Genomic DNA, 27,548 nt, shown 5'->3' with positions numbered 1-27,548 from the left:
TGTGTACTTTGTTTCTTTCCATAACTCCTTTGTCTTTGCTTCCAATAATCTGATCAGCAGGGTGATTCTTTGTCAAATTCGTGTTTGGTGTAGGTGTTGTTGTTACACCTCTTTCTTATTTTCTAGGTTCAGATCTTGATTCTTCTCTTTCTTGAACAATTTAAAAATCATTCTACAAATCATTGTTAGTCTCAAAGAAAATTTCAATATTCTCTCTAATAGGTTTAAGATTATTTTCTTTGTAATTATGTAGAAGATTTTAGAAGGCTTAGAATTTAATGTGAGAGGACTCATTAATTGATGGAGATAGGATAGCCTTAACTCCATATTCTCATTTGATGTTCATTGGTTATGCCTTGATGAGAGTTGCTAGAACTAGAGAAGCTACAAACCATGGATGAGCTTTGTGTATCATGTAAGCTCAAATCAAAAGATGAGGAAAATGTATACATTTATTTCTTGAACACACACCTTATTCAAGCTAGGATTGGTTGCATACTCCATTTTCAGAGTTGTGAGCAAGAGCAACCATTACCTTGTAATGTCTTCTACAGAATTGTGAGCACTTCCTCCTCCATAGAGCCATGAGAAAAGTCATGAGTGTGTAACAGGTGCATCTGTGAGTGAGCAAGAGAGTCCATGAGTGAGTAGGAGCAGCCTTGACTTGTCGTAGTTACATTTACATTTACATTAGTTTTGGTGTGCTTTCTAATTCCAAATACTTCTCGTTGATCTCTACTCACACTTCGACACTACTCACATTTCCCATACCAAGCACTTGGTTTTGCTTGTCAACTGTTTGAAAAATACCTCTGAACAAAACTATTTCAAGTGTCAGGAGTTACATGTGAACTATTCAACAGAAGGTCTACACTTGTCTGTGTACCTTCCAAGGGATAGTACCAAATCTTTATACAAGTCTCTATAGTAAGGGTCAATTGTTAGCAAATTGTTTGACAAAATGCCTGAGCTATGTTAACGCTATGAGTTTTTAGCAGTGACTTATTCTGGATGGTACTGCACCTTTCTTGGATTCTCGTATGTCATGGACCCCCTACTTAACCCTATTACTCTCCAGCATCTCATTGACTGCTTGAAAAAAGTGGAGTCTAATAATACATCTTTGAAAGATGCAGTTCTCATGTCATCCTCACTCTCTAAGAAAATGTTTGATTAGTTGTCCATGTTGGAAGTTGAGAATCACTCTCTAGGATATTGTGCAATCCCTAGTCACAGAAACTGGAAACCTTAGATCAGATCTGGACTCTATTATCGAGCAGCTTAAGGAATTGAATACTATCAAATAGATACAATCTGAGATTGTGGAGAGGCATTCCTCTCTGCTAACAAAAATTGAAGACCAAGTGAATACTTGGGCCTCTTTGTGCAACTCTATTATTATTGCAACACTTTTAGGGGTTGAGAAGTTGGTTCAAGGGAAGATAGATGATGAGTGTGTGAGGTGGACTCGTGAATTAAACCTACGGGTTTGTGGTCTCCCCTCCAATGCTGACCCCTCAGCGGCTGGGTACTCCATCCTCGAGGACCATCTTGGCATCTCAGACATCACACTGGACAGATGATGGTTAGGCCCAAATAGCACTCTCTTTATCTAGTTTCTCTCCCTCTTTGATAGGTTTTGAGCTCTTAGGGTGAAGAGGAAGTTATTCCCTCTTTCCCTTAAGATTTACTTAGATGAGGATCTCATGAAATCCCAGGTGGTAGAGCTGAAACATTCTAGGAGCCTTGTGGCTAAGGCAAGGCACAATGGTAAGTGGGCGGTTATCCATAACCTTAGGGTAGTTATTCAGGGCTCTCCTCCTAGTGGTTGGGTATTGAGACAGGCTCCTAAGGCTGCATGACGTTCTCGAAAGTAGTTGGTCAAGGATGGACCCTCCTCTGACTCTCTTCTTATCAACTGTGAGAATGGTAATGTCTCTTTTTGGTCCCTCCCAAGTATCCTCCATGATGTTGTTGGTTTTGCAGATATCTTAGTAGTCACTAAGACGCATGAAAGTCTTGTTCGTCCTCTTCTAGGTTACGTTAGATATTAGTGGCTATTAGTATGTAGAGAGGAGGTTTGAGCTTCTAGGGGAGTGTATGGCTCTGGTAGCATTACATGTATGATTAGAGATTATGTGTTTAGCACTATGTTAGTGGTTCATTCTGACACTTATGCTAGATTTATGTGGATCTGCATTGGTCGCACCAGCTTCCGTCAAAGAGATATCTTCATTATTGTTTGTTACTTTCCGTCAGTTTCTTTGCCTTACACCATGTAGAGTGTGGAGGATGGGGACCCTTTTACTGACTTATATGACTACATCTCCAAGTTCAGGGCAATAGATGACATCATTATCTTAGGGGACTTCAACGTGAAAACTAGAGATCTTTAGACTCCTCAGCATGACTACAGTTTGGAATTCACTTGTACTTTGGAGAGAGATCCTACCAGTATGGAGCTTTAGTGCTTATCTAAGGATCACAGTGGGTCTCTAACTTGCTACGGTGGCCACCTTCTCCATCTTTGTGAATCCTATGACCTAGTAATCTTGAATAGCCTCTCTTGTTTCCCGAGCTCTGAGACTTTTACCTATTGGCCTCATAGTGGGGGTGTGAACGTGGTTGACTACATCCTTAGTTTTGCTTCCTTCATCCACTGCATCCACAACTTTACCACATCCCACCTCCCCTTGGTTGATCACACTCTCCTTAGCCTTTTTGTTCGTGTTTCTTCTTCTTCTCACCCTCTACCTCCCATCTCTCACCACCCCCCCTCCCCTCATGCTTTGCTCTACCCCACTACTAGTCGTTTCTGCTTCTATAAGAGTGATCAAGACCTCTTCATCCTCCATCTGAGAAGATTTCTCTACTCTAATAGCTTTATTGATCATAGCCAAGTGTCCACCATGTTCCACCTACTTGCCTCCATCATATGGGAGTCTGCTCTCCTCTCTATTTCCCACACCCCCAGATCTACATGGCGAAATACTTGTCCCATGAACCAATGGTATGATGATACCTGTAAAACTTTGCACTTGTCCTTTGATGCTCATTCCCCCACTTTCACCGACTTATGGCTCTCTTACTATCACTTTCTTCACCATAAGAAGCAGTTATTCATTTCCTCACAGTGTAGGTCCCTCCGCGACACACTTACTCATTGTCCCAAGTTGTTTTGGCACATCATGTTCCCCATCACTCCTAACCCATGTCCACCTGCTCCCTTGCCTCCCATGTTTCCATGTTTTATGACATCCCTGGTCAACTTGCTCCCTGTCCCATCCTGCCTCTCCATTGTCACATGTTGTCCACCTCTAGCATTTATGAGGTCATCAAACTTATGAGATGTAGCATAACAACTAATGATGATGGTTTTTAGGCTGAGCTCTTCAAGCTCGGCACCTCAATCATGGGTCCTTTCCTCTCTACACTCTTCAATAGAGTGGTTTGTAATAGGTTTCTAGACTCTTGGTTGATGCACATTATCCACCTGATCTATAAGTTTGGGTTGATTTTAGACCCTGACAACTATAGGACCACTCTATCTACTTACTGTCTTCTATAAATCAAGCATATCTTCTACATGTCTTTGACTCTCTATACGCACACTTATCCATGTCATTAGGATATAGTGTAGAAGACATCCTTAACTGCACTTGACCTAATCATCAATACAAAGTTTGTACAACCTCGTTCTTTGTCTTATACTTTGTTAGTCTTCATAAAAACAATACTATGTTGACATCAATGACAAACACAATCATGAATGCAACATGCCAATCATGTACATACTCTCTCCAATGCCTAGGATACTCCCCCAAAGGAATACCATCAACATTCATGCTAACAAAAACCTCTTTGACTTACAAAAATTATGTACTATCTCAAAAGCTTCAATACCAAAGATATGATCATTGTACTAAATATCAGAAAGACAAGGGACAAGATGCACTCAAATTTTGTGTATAACATCCTCTTGAATTATGTTTTTTTCACCATTGTGTGAATGTTACAAAAATTAACGCAATTTGAGATATCCTAAAGGAGGGCTGGTGAAATTCTAGAAGCATAATCACACAGACTAATAGTACGATTGTTGATTCCTCTTTCTTGAAGTTGGATTAGTAGTGGATGGGCTTTCATATGTAAAACAGTCAATAAGTTTGAATTTGAATTTATATTCCTATTCCTGAGGAACCCATGGTCTTGTGGGCATCTTGTTAGGTGTCATTTTAGGCTAAAGTGAGCTACCTTTGTGGAACTGGCTAATGCCACATAAATGACACATTGATCGAGGATTAGAAACTATGAATGTAAACTTGAAGAAGGTGCAATCTAAAAGAAAATATAATTGACAAGTGTAAAGCCAATTCTACAACCTATGCCAATATCATCCTCCATTTCGAGTGCATTACAAACCTCCAACACTAGAAGATAGTCAAAACGTACAAGTTCCCTCCCCATTTCATATTTTTTGGAAGAAATGAGATGCTTTTTGCACAATAAAATGTCATGAACTCAAAAAATGCATCAACATTCACAAGGGCAATTGATTAGAACTATATTAATTTGTAGCATTTCTATTGTGATACAATAATATTGAAATGTTTGATTCCATAATCACTTTACACTAAAGCTAATTATGAAGCACATGCATCAACATTGACAAAAGTACCTCTCTACAGCACAACTTCAACATAGTTATAACTTTGAAGAAAATATTTTGTCATAGTGGAGAGGATGATGCCCAAGTACGCTTTCAAAACCTCCTCTTGAACCTATGGAATGCACAACCAACAATTGTAGATTGGCAACTACTAATGATGAAATCAAGCTCCTTGCTACCCTCTAAACAACAATCTATTTTCTTACCATCTACACACCTATCTTGCACAAATGAAATGGTATCATTACATAATAAAAAAAATTTGGTATTTTCAACAATGTTAGTTGCTCTTTGCATAGCAAAACAACTTAGAGGTTCTACAAGATTAGATCCACAAGATGAGCAGTTAGACTCAAAGATGCTTTTGTGTAAAGGGCAAGAAGTAATGATATGCTCCAATTTGTGGGTTGTAATAGGCCTTGTCAATGGTGCACTTGGACAAGTAAGAGTGATTGTTTACAAATATAATGAGAAGCCACCACAACTTTCCTCTTTGTTATTGTTCAATTCAAGAATTACATAGGCCTAGTTTTTGGACATCTGGTTTCACATTACCCCAATTCTACCTAGGAGAAATGAGAAGAAAAGGGAAGAAAGGAGGAGAGATGTAAGGGGATGATGATCTTGCATTGAATAGGTGCTAAACCATCATTAAATTGAAGTGCTTCCAATTTAAGATGGTACTGGATAAAATCAAATATATGATTGATTAATGATTTGACTAAGGATTATAGATTAATAAATTATGCAAAATTGATTTAAAAAATAATGTGGTCTAGCATGTAAGTTTAAAATACTTGAAAATGGGGCTTATAGTTTACTAGACTGAAATTGGGTGATTACATTTGCCCCTCTTTGAGCCAGTGTGTGAGTGAGCACATTGAGTCGAAGAATGATGATGCCAAGCAATTGATAAGAGATCTAACTCCAAACTTGATCAAATGAAGCACAATGAGATAACTAATCCAAAACTTAATATTACAAAAATTAGCAAGGTTGATAATCCTCAATGTAGAGTTTGATGTTAGGTGATGAAACTAAACCACGGACAACGTTGACAAGACAATACGAGATTTGATGTGATGCGATGAGAACTAATATGTCCAAGAGCGAATAAAATAGATCAAGTCTCTGCCCCAAGTGCAGAAAGGCTAAATAATCCTAACTTGATGTGAAGCAATGAAGCGAAGATGCCCCTAGCAAGGATAGCATGGCATAATCAATTTATACCTTTGAAAGATCGATGAGAGATTATTCATGCCCCCTTAGGATAAAAATTGAAATGATGTACGGGAGATGCATAAATGAGATGGATTTGATCAAATCAAGATAAGATAAGGTTCATGATGATTGATAAGCTATTCAGAAAGCATAGAATCGAGTTTGTCCACCAAGTGATGAGCATGTGCCCCAGTTTGACTAAATTTGACCAAAAAGATATAACATTGAAATCAAGTCAAGCTAAGAAGAAATAAGATGAAGATGATGATGATGATGGTAGAGAGGTAGGAATGATGAGAGAATGAAAATGAAGTTTGCCTAAAAAGATGTGCCTCAAAACGAGCAATCAATTGCGTAGAGAAAAAAGAAATTTTAAATCATGGTTTTGATAATCAAGATGAATCTGGATTTATATTTTGATCCCAAATATGAATCCAAGATGTCAAAATTGGGTAAGGATGTAATTTTTGCAAAAACAGGAAATATTTAAAGATTAGATCAAAAGACTATATGATGGGTCCAAAAGGGTCATTTCAAAATCATTTGTTATTTTGTCCTTTAGTGAGAACGAAGCCTTTAGAGAGCGAAGATGAATGTTCCCATGCGAGATCATCATTTTGAGCTAAGTATGAGGCATAATAGGCCTCAAGACTATGGATCCCTAGTAAGTGATTGAAATCCAACTCATTTTTGCTTCTATTTTGTGATTTTTTTCAAGTTTTTAGCTTACAACTTTTCTTTTCTTTTATGATAGATTAGTTCGAGGCATAACCTTTAGATAAATATTGTACAACCTTTTGTGTTGTATATTTTATCACCCACTAGTTGTCCTTCACTTTTAGTACTTTGTCTTGTATGTTCATGTGATGTTGATATGCATACCCTCTCTTTATCTTTCCAATACCATGATATAGATGTGATGCTCTCATAGATGTAGTGCTCTTATGTATGTAATGAACTTCGAGATTTGAAAACTTAGCATTTTGGATAAGATCGAATAGGATGATATGATTAACCCCTTTGATTGCTAGATAGAAGAAAAGTGAGGATGAGTGAAAGACTTAGAGACAATGACTTGACATGATCGATAAGAGAAGAAGAGATGTGAGGATGAGTGTGGTTGATTATTGAGGACTCTCTCCTCACTCAAATGCAAAATGCAAAACCTAAAGTGCAAACTAGGATGAAATGCTAAGTGCAATTTGCAAGGGTCAATTAAGTATGTCCTTATTTTTACCAATAAACCTTACTAAAGGGACATTGCAAGATCATACAACCATCACTAGTGCAAGTGCAACTATGAAGATATAAATATGATCTATGTTGGATAGGATGTAGGAACCTAACATAAGCATCAAAGACATAGAGATAAAGATGACTCACTAAACATAGATTCCAAGTTAATGTGACAAGATTATGCTTGCATCAAGACATAGATGTCGAGATAGCCATAAGCACAGTCTTGCACAACAAACACGATGTAGCAATCAAGGACATAACTTCAAGTCACTTGAGTGATAAATGCCCAAACTTAAGTTATTTTATTTGCATGTGCTCTAATGATCTTTCAACAGTTGGAGATGATGATGAGAATGTGGATTTTCTTGTGAATCCTTATGATTGAGACTGATGCATATTAGTTGATTGAATCTTCAATCATGAACTAAGTTTTTAATTTGTTGGAATCTTGAGCATGACCTATTGGAACTTATTGTCTAAGACTAAACTCTAATGTTGAACAAGCACATATTGAAATTTTGAAATATCTTCAATTTTGATCAAGGATGAAGTATCATAGTCATACTATCAAATGATTTGTTTTTGTATATTTCTTGCATGTGTGTGTGCACGCACGCTTCCTCCCGCATCCGCATCTAAAATAAAACTAAAAATTCCCTGCTTCCCTGAATCCTATATTAATACAGCACTACCCTGTGTATTGTATTTTAGTGGTCTAGAAATGGGTCTCTTTTTCTCAAAGATGATAATAATCTGATTTATTATATATTATTTAGTGTACTTATAAAAGTATGTAACTACAATGTGAAATGTCTTAAGGCTGGCAAATGAACATTGAATTTCTTTTCTGTTATTCAGTATGCAAATCAGCACTCCATATCTTTTTTGGGTATTTGAAATTTTAGTTCCCATAAGTTTAAAAATATTATTGCAGTACCAAAAAGGTTTTATATTAGACTGATCAATGCGTGTTTATTGTGTGGGATGAGAGAATGGTTGATTATAAGAATTATTTACATATAAAATGATGGATTGTACTAAAATCCGATTCTCCAGTTTCAAATTACGCTGAATCGATACAAGGAAACAATTGGTGTGATCCTTGGACATGTCGAGTACAAGTGCTAATATTATAAACGTGGAAATGGATATCTTCTGTGCGGAACCTGCTGATGCCATTAACGTAGGTACAAGTGCTTTTGCCAACTCTATGTTTCATAAAGCCTGGGGCAGGGCAGTTAATGTCATGAATAGTGGTAATTTGCTTATCCTGATTACTAGTCTTCATTGCCACTTGGAGATGCTTAAAAATGAAAACACTCCTAAAAGATAAAGTGCTGAGTTGAGTGATTTTTAATATTTTCAGCTCTCAATATACAAATCTTTACTTTGAAACAGCAACAATATCAATGGCATGGAATAAAAAATCTGAGCAAAGGCCTTGTAGAGGTGCATATTTCAGGCACTAACTAACTGTATTAGAGAGTACGTACCGGCCTCATTTCTTCTAACACAGCCATTTTTTATTCAAATTTTTAGAGTGGATTAAATCATATCAAACAGGCAGATGATGGAAAATTGAATTAGTTGCAAAGACTTCCTGATACAAAATGTAAGGAAATTGGGTAGATTACAATCATGCACAAACAATCTGTAAGTTCTGTTTCTTTACAAGAGAGCTTCAACTGGGCTTCAGCTGATCAATGAAAATATATCTCACAACTCACATTCTTTATTTGTACACTTGCTATCTGAAAAGATATTTAAAATTTTACAAGACTGTCCTGCATGCTCTCCGAGAGCTATGCATTCTCTTAAAGCATAGCTGCACTTACCAAAATTGATAGTAGATAATGAATAATATAACATGCATTATTTCAAGAATCCTTTTCAATATATGACACGATCTTAAAAAATCACCAAATGAACAACAGTAAGAAACAAGCCTTTTATGTCGAACATATCAAATAACCCTCAGGATGTTGGGCACATCAAATAACCTCATAGGTGAAGGAAAAAAAAATCAATTGCTTTCAAAAGGGAACACGGTCAATATACGAATCTGAATGGAGAAAGATACATTATGTCAGACGGCAAATATTTTTTTGACCTTCCTAATCTTCTTCCTACATATCGGACACATGTTGGTTTCTTCAGAAATCCTGCAGAATCAACAATAAAATCAAAATGTCAATGCAAAGCTAATTTAATTGTGTAATCTAAAAATGCATTGCATCTTCATAAAGCTTAGAACAAGTCAAAACACGGATTGCCTATAATGTTACAGGTAATAAAATGTCCCTTCATTACTTCTTTTTTTCTAACACTTTTCGCATCCATTGTTAATTAATGTATAATTGCAAGTACACTGAGAACTAAACATGCAACTGTCCTGGTTTGTGTACCTCATGCCACATGTAGAACAAGTTACACAATGTCCACAAGGAAGGAAGAAACTGTCTCTTGGAGCATCAAAACAAATGGCACATAGACGACGCTGGTAAATGTCATTATTTTTCCGGGATTTTATGTCATTATCTTCAACCCCTGATGATCCTGGAAAATTTAGTTCATCTTCTTCTTCACCTACGGAAAGAGAAACATAAGAAGACCCACAACTTGTATCATCATCATCATCTTTCTGAGTTATCAAGGGAGTTCTCTCTGGGGGCAGATACTCCCTTTGAACTCCAGATTCTCCTGGTCCAGCCTGTAACTTGGTAACAAATTTTATGATACCCATAATCAAAAGTGTGAAACCACCTGCTGACAGGAAAAGTCAGTAGCAGGCACAAAAAGGAAGCACGAGCTTGGAGATAACAATTGCTGAGGTAGCTAAAATGGGGATGCCTGAACCCTGGCAAAAATATACCTGAGCCAACAAGATATGTTAACCACCGTGGTCCGTATGACAGCCTGACATACCACTCATCACTCTCTCCACTCTGAATCAGAATCAGAAAAACTTGATTTCATCAGCCAAAACGTGCAATTTTCAGATAAAAAGGAAATATTTCTTCTAGCTGTCAATATTATCTTCAGTAATATCATACATCATTTTGGGATCAAGTTAGGAGGATTTCTAGGGTGTTGATCACTGTTCTCCAAGTTTCTTGAAGGCTTTTCTAGAATATTATAAGAATATTCATTTGAGCTTTCCATAATACCATATCATATTGAGGAACAAACAAAAGAGTGTAAATTATAGAGGATACATAGAAGAAATGGTCACCTGGAATAGTGAAAGTTGGGTGACATCTAGAAGAGAGACAAAAGGGACATGTATCATAGAGGACAATAGAGGAAAAGTATAACTTGAATGGATGGCATATGAAGGGTCATAGTGTGCAGCATTTATATGTAACGAAACCAGAAAACCAACGAGCACAACAAGAAAAAACAATGATGCTTACAACCACTGAATTTAGGCTTCACTAAAGTAAAAGTAAATTCATGTTCTGATTTTGCAAAATGGCATGTATCTTCAAACAAGTGTTTACTCATTTTACAAATATCAAGCAAATTAGGGCATTGTTTTGGGCAAGAGAAAGAGAAGTTGAAGTTAAGACTTGAAATGGAAACTGGGTTATAGGATGATCAAGAGCATGCTAGATTGCATATAGTCAATCTAGAGTAATAAGGAATTCAGCAAAGAAAATGATACAATGAATTCCTCTGGCTACTTTGTATAGGGATTTGGTGTTTGGATCAAAATCAGGTTTCACATACACAATCACAAGTTGCAAAGTCAATTCTATATAGAAGCTTACCTGGTACATGAGAAAAGCAACTTGCTTGTTGAAAAATGCCTTGGGTCTGGCTTTTTCATAGTCTTAAAACACAAGAGAAGCATATGGCATCTAAAAACCTTAAATTTAATATTGGAAAGACTCTAGTAAATCATTAGGACCTAATGTGTAGGCCCTAGGTCAATCAGATGGAAAAGAAACCACTCAGTTGTGTGTTGAGCTGAAGCACAGTCCAACAGGGTGTTGGAATGATCAGAGCAGACTTAAGATCTTGGTCCACCTCCTACAAGTGGTATCAAATGAAGTTAAGAAAATCCTGTCACCATTTGTGACAGACGAATCAAAGGCAGATTAATTTGGAGAACCCTGTCACCATTTGTGATAGATGAAGCTAATTTAGAATTCTAGGGAATCCTATCACCATTTGTGATAGATGTCATAATGAAGCTATCAAGGGGTAGCTGAAAGAAGACATGAATTTGATCAAGGTTATTAGTGAACCCTGTCACCGGTATTTGTGATAGATGAGGCAGAATTATCAGTGGATCCTGTGAAAAGAGGAAATCATTGGTAAAGGATTCAGCCAATTGCTGATAAAATGTTTGTAGAAATTAAAGGCTGTAACCTTGGAAGACACTATTCATGCATTAACAAATATGAAGATTATTGGAAAATAGCATTTTGGCATCAGGCAAAAGAAAGGATTTAGATTTGTACGCAACAACATTTGAGGTTGAAATTAGGGGGGAGTGTTGGAATGATCAGAACAGATTTAAGATCTTGGTCCACCTCCTACATAGGGGTGAAGTATTAACGAATCAAAAGAAAAGATCCTCAAAATGTTTTTCCCCAAGAAAATTAGCAAAATTTCTAGAAAACAAAATTAGGTGCTAACCAAAATCTATCTCATCAGTTTATTAATCATGATATATCATCTCTCAGATCAAGTAAAAATTCAACATAATGTTTCTAAAACTCTACTATCTTCTAATAAAAAGATCTTTGGGAAACTCTGGAACCTTTCTTGGAAATCACAGAAATAATAATATATAAATAGAAATCTTATCTCAACATCCACTAGTCTTAAAATTTTAATAAGATGAATCAAACGATTATTACAAATGCAGGATAGCTTGGTGATGCAGCTGATGCATCCCCATACAGGGGAATGTTTTAGAGATGCCTCATATGTATCCAAGATGTGGAGGACATGACAAGAAATGTCCCCTACATCAGACATTATGATGTCCTTGATAATTTGAGCAAGTCTCACCAAATGTCCCAGATTCTTGTTCTACCTACCCCGATACCCTCAGTGATTATGATTTTTATATATCAGATGATAATTTGAGGTGGTCTCAGATACTTGATCTAACTACCCCCATCCCTACGGTAACTATGATTTTAGTATGTCAGATATAACTGAGTCAATAAAACGTACTATAGCTGATTTCAATGGATTTCCTTGACTACTTAATTAAAGCTAATAACTAGGTATGTGTTGATTAAGCAAATTTGAGAAAACAATTTTAACTCGAAGTTCTAAGTATTCTCATAAAATCAGATTTTTCAAAAGATGCATATTTGAACAATTATGTGATTGCTTCAATAAAATCAAGCTTTATACGTATTCAAAGGTTTCTTTAAGGATCATGGACAATCAGGAAAAAAATATTCTTGAGAAGCTCATAAGAAACATGCAAAAGAAGTCATCCATTCTAGCATGCAAATATGCTTCATGACGGTATTCCCAATTTTGGAAATTCTACGGAAGAAAGGCTATAGATATTAGAAAGAATACAGGATAAGGTAGGAAATTCGATGTCATAGTAGAGTACCTCTTTTGGACCGGGAGTAGAGAGGATAGCATAGCTATCGCCAAGAAGGAAAAGTTTCACGCCACATAGATCATTTTGTAGAGGACATGTGTACTCTGCCTTTGTTGTGTCATAGAGAATGCCATTAAATTTAAAATCCAAGTGTACCTGTTTAAAACAAACAGCTCTGTAAATTGAAACCTGAAAACTACACCAACAACATGAATATAAGATAAATAGTAAATGATAAGGAAAGAATGGATAAATCTTACAAATTTATGAAAGAATAATATTATAATAATAAGGTAACTGTAGCACCCCATTATTCAATGCTTGGAATTATACACTGCTTGAACTCGTTCTTCAACTTAGACAGTTTCCTATAAGAGAGTGTTTGATACATCTATTGACATGTGATTACTGTTAGTTTTGGTAGCTTTGGACAATTGTTCTTCCATTTGTAATTATTTGACAAATATTAGTTTCACTAACAAATTAGTTAGAGTAAGGACAATTATTTGTTAAATAATTGACCCCTTTTAGAAGCAACTAGAAACCAACTTGGTTAGGGTTGTTAAGTTGTTTTTTTATCTCAGCCATCAATTGAGAATCGATCTCGACCATTGGTTTTCCAATAGTAGTATAAAACAAGGGTCAAGGGGCATTTGGAGAACAAGTTGGAGAAGCATTTGTAGTGTTAGCAAATGAATTTGCAGTGTTAGCAAATAGTCTTGCAGTGTTAGCAAGGGCACAGTGATAGCATTGGGATAGCAGCATAGGAATATCAGCAAGAGAAATTGGGAGGTTGTTGGAGTTTTGCCAGTAAGAGGCAAGGAATTTTGTATCTCTTGATTTGTAAAAATTAATATAATTTCTCATTTGTAGAACTGGTTTTCCCTTAGGAGTTTTCCAGGGACGATTTGTCTAAAAATATTGTGTTACTATGTTGCAAATTTCTTTCCGTATTTTATTGGTGAAGTTGTAGTAGTGTTATTTTTTTAATATCAGCTGTGAATTAGTTTTCAACAATTAAATAATCGTTTAAGATAGGAGATTAATAATCAATGACTGCAATAGTAAATTTCACATGGTATCAAAGCAGTGTTGAGGGTAGAAAATTTTTCCCTAGGAAAGAAATTGAGGGTTTATAAACCCTAGTTTCATCTTTTTAGATTTATTATTGATTTAATCCCTTGAGATGGCTTCAGCTAGTTTGAGAGATCAAGATAGATTGGATGGTGTCTCGAATTTTGGTGTTTGGAAAGCCAGACTTTCTTTATTGTTGGAAGAGAATGGTATCAAGAATTATGTTACCACTATTGTACATGTACCTACAAATGCAATACAACTTGCAGCATACAAGAAAGACGATGTCAAGGTGAGAAGGATAATCCGTGATGGTGTCAAAGATCACATTGTTCCACATATCTCAGAGGTAGATACAACAAAGAAGATATGGGATGTCATTTTGAATCTGTACTAGAATGCAACCACCAACTGGAAGATGATTCTCAAAGAGAAGTTGAAGAATACCCAGACAAACCAGGGAGAAGACATCATAAGTTACCTCACTAGGCTTAGACTTGTCAAGGACAAGTTAGTAGCTGTTGGATATAGCCCTAGCGATGACGTGCTAGTGAGAATAGCCCTAAATGGGTTTACTAAGTAGTGGAGTGTCTTTGTTCAAGTTGTCAATGGACGAGACACTTTACCTAGTTCGGATCGACTATAGAGTATGGAGTGATTTCACTCAATGGAGTTCAGACTAAGTCTTGTCAAAGGGGCCAACAAGAGTCAAAAAAGTGAGGTGGAACAGGAAAACGTTGCCCTAGTGGCAAAAGGGAAAGCAAAGAAGGGGTCTAGCAAAGGATCAAATTCACAAAGTGAGAAGAAGAAGAAGAAGGACCTTTCTAAGGTCAAGTGCTTTGGTTGTCATGAGTATGGTCACTATGTCAGTGATTGCCCAGAAAGGAAGAAAGAAAAGAAGCAGGTGGCAGCTTTAGCAAGTGCAGAAGAACTCTCTAGTAGAATGGAAGATGAGTTTGCACTCATAGCTTGTATGGTTAGCTCAACCTCACAGTGTGTTTGGTATATAGATAGTGGGGCGTCGTTTCATATGACAGGAGTTAGAGAGTACTTCTCTAGCTATAAGGAGCAGAACACTAGTATCCAAATCTCTATGGGAAACTTGTCCAAACTCAACCCAGTTGGGAAAGGGACTGTTCAATTTCAGAGGAAGAATGGAAAGATAATTCCACTTCATGATATGTTGCATGTGCCAAGCTTAGGTATGAATCTAGTTTCTGTATTTGTCCTTCAGGATAAGGGGTATAATGTACTCTTTAGAGGGGCAAGTGTGTTGATCAAGCATAAGGATTGGAAGTCACCCATAACCATTGGATTTAGTAGTGGTTGGGGAAGTTTGCGAAAGCATCTTTTCCAAGGATTGACACCAGATCTAAGGGTGTTCTTGATCTAGAACATTCAGATGTTTGTGGACCAATGCCAATAAAATCTCTTAGAGGATATGAGTACTATGTTTGAAGACCAAGGATGAGGTTTTCAGTCGCTTCCAAGAGTTCAAGGCTCTTGTGGAGAATTCAACAGGAAGGAAGATAAAGGTTCTTTGGTCAAACAATGAAGGCGAGTACAAAGGAAATGTCTTCCAGGAGTTTTGTACCAGAGAAGGAATCAGGAGAGAGTGGATTGTTCCTTACAATCCGCAGCAAAATGAAGTTGCCGAGAGAAAGAACCGTTCTATATCGGAGGCAGCAAGGGCTATGCTACATGACCAGGATGTGAGGCCTCACCCTGGCCCATCATAGCATATCGTAGCAGTTTATTTGCATTTTAGATGCTTTGTATTTTGCATTGCAGATACTTTATATTTTGAGACCTTGTTATATGTTGGACTATTTTGGACTATTACTCAGACTATTTGATACTATGGGACACTTTATTTTATGGTAATCATTTATGATGTTAGAACTTATTTATGATGCTTGATGATTAGTTACATTCATGTACTTGGTTGATTATTTTATTAATGAGTAGGAAATTATGTTTGAATATAAATGTTAGATGGATTATAAATATATATGAAAAATCACGAAATGTTGCAAAAGAGTCATATCATGTTCAGCTTGATAATGGTAGTATTATATATGCACGATGGTTAGAAATGGAAAAATGTTATTCAATTGAGAAATGCCTTATGTTTTGATTCAATTATGAATATAGAATTGATTTAGGATTTATATATGCATATGTTTTATTTATCTTGGACTAGTGATATGTGGTTTGAGTGTGCAGGAAATATCCATGGTAAAACGGAGAACCAAGACTATACCTTTGTATTAATTGAGATTGCCAAGGTGAGATCTAATGAAGAGATTTTAACCTCGTTGTTAAGTATTCTACTTTGTGAACGTAATGAGAATGGATGTTTTAAATTATATTTTTTTTTGTGAAAATTGATTCGCCACTCATAATGTTAAATGTATATTTTTATAGTGTCACTTGACACTCGTGTTGTTATGTGTTTAAGAGGCTAGTCAGGTTGAGATATTGGCAAAAGACACCCAGCCTTATTCCTAACCAGTTAGAAATGTTTAAGTTTTCATCCCCTTGCATAAAAATGTCTTATGAAGGTTTTAATTTAATTAAATTTCGGATTTCAAGTTTAGGGTGACTTTAGAGGGCTTCGTTTGAGTCTTAGAGTGTTCTTTTAGTGAAATTAATTTACCTACACGTTAGTACTATATGTTAGGGCTTTAATTTTGGCTTTACTGGAGTTAAAATCTTTTTCTAACACTTTTAAAATCTCATTTCTTAAGTATTGCGAAAATGAAAGAAGATTTACTCAAATTCCCACCTTATCTTCAGTGAGTTGATAATTCCAACCAAATAGGGAAACTTAGGTGGAGTTAAGTGTTTGTTCTCTTTCATGATGGAGAAAAATTAGGAATGTTTATCTTTTAGAGGGAAATTGGAAAATAGAGTTGGCATTCACCCAATCTCTAGTTTTAGAGATTTTTGATTTTGGAGATTGCATTAAGGAAGGATAGAGGGCTCTTTTCAAATTTGTTCATTTACCATAGTTTGGAGAAAGGTTGGAGCTTTTGCCATGTTTTGGAAACTGTATGTTATATTGTTTTTTTTTAATAAAAGATGTGTAAATTTTGCTACAAATACATATGTGTGTGGTTCATTGTCTCTATTGTATTGCTTGTTGCGGATGAATTTCTATTGCCTTATTTTCATTTTGATTTTTTTTGAGAGTGTGATGTTATGGGTGTGGAAGGACATCACTCACCCTTGAGAGGGAAGAAGTGGCCTTCGGGTGATAGGGTTAGTTGGGCCTATCCCCTGAGTGCAGAGTCCCTTCCTTGGAAGGAAGAGGGATAAGCATGTAGTATGGGCTGCATGTGCCAGTACTTTGTTATGCACTTTGGGGATGATAAGGAGAGAAAATTTGTAAGAGTTGGTATTTATTTTGTATGCCTTGTGAAGGCAGATTTGGTTTTCTGTATTTGGCTTCTCCTCAGGGTTTTTAGCACACCTTCACCCATTCTATTGGTTCCTCTGGTAACCTACTGTGTAAGTTCAAAAAGGGTGTCAAATGTTGTATCCTATTTTGTTGATTTATATGTGTGTGTTTGATTGTTACCCGGTTGGTCTTGGTTCTCCAAGCTTGGTGGGTGGTCTCTTAGAGACCTAGGCTGGGAGGTGAAATCTCCATGGTTTACAGGGTTGTTTTGTACAGGTTTTCTAAATGGATATGTGTTAAAGAAAAGCTTAGAAGATTTTCACTTTCTCTTGGAGATTTGGAGATGATTTATTATGAACATTTGTAAAAGTTATGTATTGTAAAAGATCAGAAGTAGATCTTCATGTAATTTGTAAATTGATGTAAGTATCCAAATATGATTGTAATATTTGAAAGGACTTTTCAATACTGTGAATATATTTTAGTTTAAATATTTCTTAAATTGTTTCCAAGAAATAAAATTGAATATTATGTGTGTATGTGTGTATGTGTGTGTGTTTTGTTCAAGAAAATTTGGGCATGACACAGGACATGCCCCGTTACTTATGGACAGAGGCATGTAGTACAACAATTTACATTCAGAACAAAGTTCCACACAAGGTGCTAGGGAAGATGACACCAGAGGAAGCTTTCACAAGGAAGAATCCAAAGGTTGGTCACTTCAGGATATTTAGGAGTTTGGCATATTGTCATATTCCAAATGATATACATACAAAGTTAAGTCAGCTTGCAGAGAGAAGGTACCTTGATGGGTATAGTGAAACCTCTAAGGCATATAGGATTTTTATCCCCGGGACCAAAAGAGTTATTGTCAAAAATGATGTCAAGTTCATGGAGGACAAGGCATTTATAAGGTCCAAAGATTCACCAGTAGATGATCAGAGTGAGCAGCCAACAGAAGCTCCAAGGCCAAGTCAAGGGCAACAAAGCTCAAGTACAGTTACCAGTACAAGCATAGGCTCGGGTGGTGTAAACTCACTAAATATGGGGCAATTGGTGCGATAAGAAACGCATGAAGAAGACATAGAGGTTGATATTTCATCCTCTATAGTTGGCAATAGGAACCATGAGGTTCAAGATACACACAGAGATACTCAGGACTTTGTGGAAGCTCCTAGAAAGAGTACTAGACAGCGAAGACCTAAGTCACAAGATTCATCGAATTTCATCCATGAGATTTAAATTTCAATGAATTTTTACTCTTTTGGAACTTCATCTGAATTTAATGATATTTAATACAATACTGTTATTTTATATAATAGTATTTTATTTTAAATTGATATTGAGTTATTTAGTTAAACTATTTAGCAACATTTAGCTATTTTGACAATTTTGTGGATATATTACTAATATTTAAAAATACATAAATATATATAACCAAAATTCAATGTTGAATTTTGCCATATTTTTACCCTTCCTAAATTTCATTCGAATTTTATGATCGACGATTATGAATTCGAATTCGAACCTTGTGACTTAGGCGGAGACAACCAGTCAAGTTCAATGACTATGTGGCATTAGTTAGTCAGTTGGTAGATAGTGAGCCTTTCAGCTATCAGAAGGCTACAAAGCATCAGGTATGGTGAGATGCTATGGTTGAGGAATATTCCTCAATGATGCAGAATGATGTGTGGGAGGTAGTGCCTAGACCAACAGATAGGGCATTAGTTGGATCACGTTGGATCTATAAGATAAAGTACAGTGCAGATGGTAGCATCGAGAAATACAAGGCAAGGTTTGTGGCAAAAGGGTTCTCTTAAAAGGAGGGAATAGACTATGAGGAGACATTTGCTCCAGTGGCCAGGTATACTTCTACATGAGTTGTGATGTCATTTGCAGCATAGATGGGATAGCAAATCCATCAAATGGATGTCAAGACAACATTCCTTAATGGTGAGTTAAAGAAGGATGTATCTATAGAGCAACCAAAAGGCTTTGTAGCACACAGAAAAGAGACCCACATGTGCAGATTGAAGAGAGTCTTGTACGAACTCAAGTAGGCTCCTAGAGCGTGGTATGAGCGCATTGATACATACTTGCAAGAAATGGGCTTTGTGAAGGGTGAAGTGGATGCTAACCTCTACTACTTGGTGGTTGGGGGTGAGGTTCTCATTCTTGTTCTTTTTGCGGACGACTTGTTTCTTATAAGTTCACTAGGCCTTATAGAGGATTGAAATAGGGACCATGCAGAAGAGTTTGAGATGAAGAATTTGGGACTTATGCATTACTTTCTAGGCAAGGAGGTGTGGCAGACAGATGGAGATATTTTCCTTGGTCAAGGAAAATATTGCATTGAAATCTTGAAAACATTTGAGATGGGGGATTGCAAAGCCATGTCTACATCCATGATCACGAATTGGAGGAAGGTAGATACATCCAGGGAGAAGGATGTAGATCCCACCTTATATAGGCAGTTGATTGGTTTTCTTATGTATTGATCAAAACTAGGCCAGATATAACGTTTGTTGTAAACTCTCTTAGTCAATTCATGGTTGAACCAAAGAGAATGCATTAAACAACGGCTAAGCATGTGCTAGGTTACTTGTGTGGTATAGTTAAGTATGGGATCAAATATGTTCGAGGTGAAGGTATCAAGTTGATAGGTTATACTAGTGCAGGTTGGGCAGGCAGTACAACGGACAAAAGGAGTACTCAAGGGTGTTGTTTTAGTTTGGGATTAGGAGTTGTATTTTGGTTCAACAAGAAGCAAAAGTTTGTGGCTCTAAGTTCAGTAGAAGCAGAAAACATAGCAGCTAGCATGGCAACATGTGAAGCTATATGGCATCGAAAGTTGTTAGTGGCCTTATTTGGTCAGAAGGTTGAGACTATTGTGATACACTGTGACAATTAGAGTTGCATCAAGTTGTCTAAGAATCCAATGTTTCATGATAGCTCTAAACATATACACATCAGATATCACTTCATCAGAGATTGTGTACAATGGGGGGTTGTACAACTACAATACATAACTACAAAGACGCAGGTAGCAGACATTTTGACTAAGGCATTAGGGAAGGCGAAATTCATCTTCTACAGAGATAAGTTAGGTGCCATGCAAAACAACTTCCACGCTAAGATGGAGTGTTAGTTTTGGTAGCTTTGGGCAGTTGTTCGTCCATTCGTAATTACTTGACAAATATTAGTTTCACTAACTAGTTAGTTACAGTAGGGACAATTATTTGTTAAATAATTGACTCCTTTTAGAAGCAACTAGAAACCAACTTGGTTAGGATTGTTAAGTTGTTTTTTATCTTAGACATCAATTGAGAATCGATTTCAGATATTGGTTTTCCAATAGTAGTATAAAGGGCGGTCAAGGGGGGCATTTGGAGAACAAGTTGGAGAAGCATTTGCAGTGCTAGCAAACGAATTTGCAGTGACAGCAAATAGTCTTGCAGTGTTAGCAAGGGCACAGTGATAGCGTTGGGGATAGCAGCAGAGGAATATCAGCAGGAGAAATTGGTAGGTTGTCAAAGTTCTACCAGTAGGAAGAAAAGAATTTTGTATCTCTTGATTTGCTGAAGATTAATATAATTCCTCATTTGTAAAACTGGTTTTCCCTTAGGGGTTTTTCCAAGGACAATTTGTCTGAAAATATTGTGTAATAGTGTTGCAAATTTATTTCCATATTTTATTGGTGAAGTTGCATTTGTGTTATTTTTCGATATAAGTTGTGAATTAATTTTTTGGCAGTTAAATAATCATTTAAGATAAAAGATTAATAATCGGTGATTGCACTAGTAATTTTCACAATTACAATTTTGATTTATTACTCTAAGATCATTATTAAGTATATGTGTCATTGTAGATGCACTCATAGTGGAAAGGTTCCACTAATCAAGCTCAATATGTAAATCATGGTAAATCAGAAGTGCAGCTATGGCTTCATGGTAAATCCGTTTAGGCATTTGCCCAATAGATTGAGGATTTTTACCATGATATTGTAGTAAGGCCATCAGGGATGGAGGGATAACTGGGAATTAGGACTTGTTCTAGTTTTACATAAATAATTTGTTCCCTGGAGTAATGACAGTTAAGAAGAAATATAAAGCTCACCCACATCTTTTCCACACAAATGTTAGACATGGCAAAACGGCCATGATGTATACTTTTTGAACATTTTGACAGCTAGAATATTTTGTTTCATTATTACTTTACCAATACAAACTGACATGTACCTGTATTACTTACTAGCAACAAAAATTAAGCCATGGGAGAGTAAACAAAGAAAACTACAATTATTATTGTCTTTTAGTTGACATTTTTAAAGGTAGGATTGTCACTCCATTCCTTATTCCGAACTAAAATTCCAGTAGTGGTCTAAAAAGTTTAGAACAAGCTCATTTTAAATTTTGCAATATCAAGATAAAGCGGATTTTAAACTCAATAAACATCTGCCTATTTCATTGTAACTAAGATAAATTCTCCTTGTCAGTTTATAAAAGGTAACGATTGCCTATGGATCGCCACCATGCCAAGGAACAAATTGGGAAACCCACGAGAAGATTTTTTGTCTATTTACCCCAGCCATGTGTTCAAATTTTGTAACCCTAACATTCAACCTCAACACCAAACTCGCAATTAAATGCAAACATACAAGCTTAGCCAATCTGAGTATTAAGCAATTTTTACTTTATTTACAAAACTCATAAAGCCATCCAATTTTCAGAAAATTCAGAGTAAATATTAGAAATTACCTCCATGCTATGTGAATTGAGATTTCCAATGGCAATGTAATATTCTTCATCTTTATCTACCTCATGTTCAATGGACCCAGTTCCTGTGAAACTCAAAAATCAAGAGATGTACTAAAGCAGATTGAAGAATTTGAGGTTGATTATAATTTATAAACAATGATTAATAAGCAATCCAGCCAAAAAAGGTGTAACTACTATTCAAGAATGATACCATGTATGCTTTTCCATGACAAAGATGCATTGGGGTATGAAGGTTCCTCAATCCATTCATTAAGACCAGTTTTACCTGTAATAGAGACACTATCAGGCTACAGATCGGCTCATAGATCTGATTCAAAAGAAAGCATAACAAATGCCTATGATTTGGATCTCGTCAAAATAGCATGCACCTTTGTAGACATGGCACAACAGTTATCAACAAATTCAAGCTGAAATTAATCTTTCTCATAATAATCTCATAAATTGCAGATTTACATGCATGTGCAAAACAGGTTCACAAGAAAGCAAGATCAATTTAGTAACTTTTTTGCACCGTATACAAAATCTCATCAGTGACTTTCCAAAGTAGACAATTCTCTGGGAAGTAACCTAATGCGCACAAGTGACGAAGAGAGGGAGAATACTTGAGTTTTAGGCTAGTGTAATATAATTCTTCTATTTTAATAGAAGAAAGATGCAGTTTTTTGAGTTCAGATCTATGAGCACTTGCTTATATTTCCAGTAGTGTCGATTTATGGATTAGCATACTCAAATCTACAGATTTGATTGTAATTTTCAATTTACTATGCAGTTAACGTTAATTTTCGGAGTGCCAAATCTGCTTACCATGGTCTGAAACTTTAACACACAATAGTCACAGAGTGTCATTTAAGCCACAACAATCAACTAGCAAGAATGGATTACTGTGATGAATTAGTTCAACTTAGAAACAACCCTATTTTTTTTATCCACCCTAATCAGCAGGATTGAAAAGCTGCATCGAACATATTAAATATACAACAGTCACTAAAAAGGAATCCACAGCTGCCACTACATGGTTTCTGTGCATAACTCAATTTACTGTGGTCATTAAAGTAAAGGTCCATGGATATGTTTAAGGGTTAATAGATATAACAAAAGTAACATTTAAAAATTGTGGTTAATAGCTATCTTGATGAGCCATACGGCCATATGTGATGCCACGAATCTGTAAAGTGAAAATGATGTCGCTAAGATAGTGTCACCTCAGGCTAGCCATACATGTTAAATTTATGCAGCATTTAATATGATGATTCAATCTATAATTATCATGCATTCTCAGTGTATGAGCTCCCCATGAATCTATTTCTTTTGAGTTTTATAGTTCAGAATTAAGATTTTTCAAGCAGATTTTATACTAAAAAGAAATGGATCAGGCAGTGATCTCCATGATGCATATTTCTGAAATCCCTTCTCAAATCGAATATATGAAAAATGTTTTCGTAGTGTCTATGTTATTTCAGACAATTGCAGAAAAAGTTGCTCTTTAACAATATTATTTTGAGATTTTCACTGGTAGTGGTAAACATTTTGAAAAGTATTCAAGTTGCAATTTTATCCTCAATTCAAAATCGAAGTTATTTTCCAATTGGAAATGTAATGAAGAAAAGAGAAGAAACAAACCTTCAACCAGTACAAGTATTAAGCTAGAAAAGTCCTCGTTCTCAACATTGTAAGACACGTTTATGACAGAGCCCCTGTTCAACCAAACCATCCATTCCTGTCATTGACAGGGTCCACTATTAGAATTTACATATTTGGTTTGATGATAGATCAGATTTGCATACAAACAAAGGATGACAACTGCCTAGATTCCTTAATCTGGATACCCACCATTAAAAAGTTGAGCCTGATTTCTTATCATTTAATACATATTCAAGCTTGCAAGGAATAAGGATAGGTATTCAAATGATTAATCATTGTACCTGATGGTAATTGGCCTGCAAAAGTATATGACGTGTTTCATTCCAGGTTCTATGGACATTCAATGGAGGCTTCTCTGTGAAGCCATGGAGCATGGGGCCTGATTTCTTGTTTCCATTCACCTTCATGCATATTGCACATTAAAGCATTAGATTTGAAGTAAATAGTTTATAGATAGATACATAGATCATTCAAAATAAAATGATTCAGTCAAAGGGAACATTACCCTAATTTCTTGCACAAAGAAAGAATTGGCATGTATAAGGCGAGAGTAGTTGGGTCCTAATACGAGATTGGCAGACCCATAGAAGCCCAAAATCAATGTCATTGACGCTGCTGATACCCAAATCCATCCAAGACAAGTTAATAACAGGCTCTACATTTTTCCAAACATCCAATTTCAAAGCATATTTGTTTCTAGCTTTATAGTCATATATGCAATCTCCTGATAAAAAATACCCAATTTTATTTACCATGCAATATTAAGTTTTAGTATCATAGAAAAGCAACAAGCATACTGTGTCATTTTTCTCACTTGAGGCCAGTCATAAATGTAGTGACTAATCTTTTGACGCTTAATTTGGCATTTTATGCACTTAGGTTGGCTAAAAACCTAAAACAAATTGCTCTATTAGTGCATAGCTTACCCCCATCTCAAGCGGTCTGGATGCATTCCTTATGCAGTAAATCCTTGACCTTGAACTAGACTGCAAGTGTAGCTTATCCCTAAAATAGGAACAAACCTGCAAACTTATACTTCAGGTTCAAATCATTTTCTATTTTTTGTCAGTTTTGACTCGTTCAACTAATTAGATTATTACCCATTGGCTTGCCTGCCAAAAGTTTTGAATTGAACAGCTAGGTTATTGCCCTGTGACATTACATAAATTATCAGAAAAAGATTACTAGAATTACTATGAGATAAATAATCTGACTACAAAGCACTGCATCAACATATTAGATCACAGATACTATGCTTGGCATCATTTAAACATTGAGCATGTTTGGTCATTTATGCCTTCAAACTTGTTCAGTTAACAAAAGAGGCTTGATTAACTTCTTTACCAATATCAAAATCTTTGTTCCTATGCTCCCCCAAGTTTCAGGGATGAGGATGACAGATGGCCGGACGTGTTTCCATACAAGGGCACTTGGGTCAATTTATATGGGAAGGCAGGGAAAGGCTATTAAAAAGTAGAGATAAAAATATAGAGAACTTTCAAATATTCATATCATAACATTGATATATATCAATGACCATGTAGAAGCTTAATACATAACATTGGACTTCCCTTCATATTTCACATGAGAATTGACAAACAAATTAAGAAAATTCAAATGCTTTCATTGTCAATGTGCCTACATATGATATGATATGATATGATAGATTTTAATGACGTCCACGAGGCTAAAGTAGCCTATGGGATCCACACAATCACCCCCCAAGGCAGGAGCGGAACTAATCTAGCTGCAAAGTTTTGGTTAACTTGTCTCTCCTCTGAAGTTTGATAATCAGAGCCATTGTTCTCTTCACTTGCTCTTCCTCGAATAAGTAGTTGAAGTCCTTGTTCTGCAATATCTCTATGTAACCGGATCTAATGTCACTATATGCTAGGCAATCCTTGACAAAGTGCTGCTCTGTCTCTACTACTCCCATATTATACAAGAATTATAATAAGATGCCCGAAGGCTCCAAGTTTCTAAGTATATAACAACAAAAGCAAAGAAAATATATGGCTGTCCCTAATCAGCAGATGCAATTTGTAGTTCTGATCAAAATCAGAGCTCCAATTTGAGTCACTCCTAGTATAAGGATTTGTTTTCGGCAATGGAACCCCAAGTCCCCCCGTGAACCAGCCCCCAAACGTTTCGGGGATGAGGACAGGGACGCATTCCCAGGAAATGCTGCTTCCTAGTGCTTCTTAGCACCACCAGCTCCTCTAAACAGATATATTTGTAGGTGAACAGGTTGCGGATCTACGTGACATCAAAGAACGGAAGCAGAGCCTAGAGGGCATTATTATGCCACTCAACACTAAATTGTTTGCAATACTATCTTCACACAAAATAACATTCAGAGACTAGTTCGGTGATGTAGCTAAGAGTATGAGCCTAGAGACCATAATTAAGCCACTCAACACAAAAGATAAGATCCCCTAGACTAATTCAGCCCTCTAGCTTTCTGTACTCTTACAAAAAACCAACGAACTGCTCTAAACATCAGCTGAATGAAATATGCAGTTATATCTTAATTTAGAATCTTTGCTCGATTTCAAGAATTGCACTCTGCGAAAATTCCTTACCTGGATTTTGAATTTACAAGTTTGAGAATTTTCTAAATTTATAAATATAGAAATATTTTTTAACCAGTGGAGAGACATATTTTACTTACCAAAGAACCAGAAAGCGACGAGCACAACAAGGCATGACCATGCCTCCTCCTGCATCTCATGTGACCGTCTCCGAACAGAAAGCCGCACTCTGTAAGACGAAGATGACTCCCCGATCGCCTCATTACGAGAACTAGAATAGTAATGATTATTATCATAACCCCCTGAACCTGAGGCTGTAGACGGCTCTGCAATGTCCACTTGTCCCCCTCTCTCAACCCGACTTTCCTCATGCTCGCTACTACTTTCCTCGCTCTCACTCCTTTCCCTGTTATGCTGCTCCATCATGTTCGCCATAATCCCCTCCATGGTAACAGGTCAAGAAACAGATCCCTATGTCTGCTTTTAAAGCTATCTACAGCGATTGGAAGCCATGATCTGTCAACCCCAAAAAGCACTGAAAAGAATAAAATGAAGATAATGCGAGAAGCTAAGTGCCGTGTGTCAAAGACCAGGACAGGAGAAGTTTCTGAAGGATGCTGAGTTAATACTGAATAGAACGACATACTGTTTTGGTATCTATCAGTCATAGCAAGGCCTTGACTGTCGTCTTGTTTGTTCAGGAATGGTAGCTCGAGGATGAATGGTAGGTTTTGTATTGGTGAGGGCGAGTCGCGTCCGACTATTGCTGGAACTGGAATTATTTTTGTATTCATGCGTCCTGTGCAAATTCTAAATTGTTTATTAGCCTCTATACTGCCATGGCCCCAGCTTAATTTGTTAAGCAATTCCTGTAAAATGTTAATGAATTTTTATGAGGAATTATGGTTTTGTTATATTTTTAGCTTTGATAAATATATATTCTTTATTATTAGTTCCGCCATAGGCAGATATTATAGCATTAATTGAATGCTAATTTGTTTTTGTCTTCAACCAATGATATTGTAGAATTTTTACAAATGTTTGTACATTTATAATGTTTGTAGTTTTTATTTTTTATAAAATTTATTAAAAATATTTTCTAGTTGTCAACAATAATTAATATTACTCTCAACTTTTGGCTTTTTTATTAGGATTAGAAAAAAAATCTAGCAATTGTTGGTAGCTGCAATTAAGTGCATAGTTCTAGAAACATCTAATTTTTACCCCATAAAAAATGCATAGTTTTAGAAACATCTAATTTTTACCCCAAAAAAAAAGTTGTCCTTTATATGTTCTTCCTTTCCAAAACATTTGGGAACATTCATAATATAGATTTTAGCCCTCACTGAGTTTACATGTTTCATATATTTTTGCTATGAGGAAGATTACAGTGATTTTGTTCTTATTTTTTCCA

General features: G+C 36.2%; 1 protein-coding gene across 2 annotated transcripts; it reads right to left on the bottom strand.

The window, feature by feature from the left end:
- Nucleotides 1-8,841: 8,841 nt before the first annotated feature.
- Nucleotides 8,842-27,015, bottom strand: LOC149564337 (E3 ubiquitin-protein ligase APD2-like). Of its 2 annotated transcripts, none has more exons than XM_089827398.1 (10): nt 26,275-27,015; nt 24,109-24,218; nt 23,885-24,004; nt 23,583-23,679; nt 22,153-22,227; nt 21,942-22,024; nt 12,717-12,863; nt 10,002-10,074; nt 9,535-9,892; nt 8,842-9,291 (listed from the first exon to the last, which is right to left on the bottom strand). In XM_089827398.1, exons 1-10 carry the CDS (start codon nt 26,579-26,581, stop codon nt 9,216-9,218), a joined length of 1,446 nt encoding a protein of 481 aa, XP_089683524.1. In that variant the 5' UTR covers nt 26,582-27,015; the 3' UTR covers nt 8,842-9,215. The 2 variants fall into 2 exon arrangements, with proteins under 2 accessions (XP_089683524.1, XP_089683525.1); XM_089827399.1 differs by having other exon boundaries at nt 24,109-24,215; nt 26,275-26,892.
- Nucleotides 27,016-27,548: the final 533 nt, after the last annotated feature.

Source organism: Cupressus sempervirens, chromosome 4, assembly GCF_028749045.1.
Source record: "Cupressus sempervirens isolate cs-2001-9-10 chromosome 4, ASM2874904v1, whole genome shotgun sequence".
NCBI lineage: Eukaryota > Viridiplantae > Streptophyta > Pinopsida > Cupressales > Cupressaceae > Cupressus > Cupressus sempervirens.
Note: the sequence above shows the minus strand (reverse complement) of the source record. Positions and strands in the feature narration are given on the sequence as shown.

What these genes read in the sequence shown, in the direction of transcription:
- LOC149564337 (XM_089827398.1), bottom strand. Translation starts at nt 26,581, where the DNA reads ATGGAGGGGATTATGGCGAACATGATGGAGCAGCATAACAGGGAAAGG. An exon ending in AATACTTGTACTGGTTGAAG is followed by an intron (nt 22,228 to 23,582) that starts GTTTGTTTCTTC and finishes TCTCTATTACAG; the next exon opens with GTAAAACTGGTCTTAATGAA. An exon ending in CTACTCCCGGTCCAAAAGAG is followed by an intron (nt 10,075 to 12,716) that starts GTACTCTACTAT and finishes ATTCTGATTCAG; the next exon opens with AGTGGAGAGAGTGATGAGTG.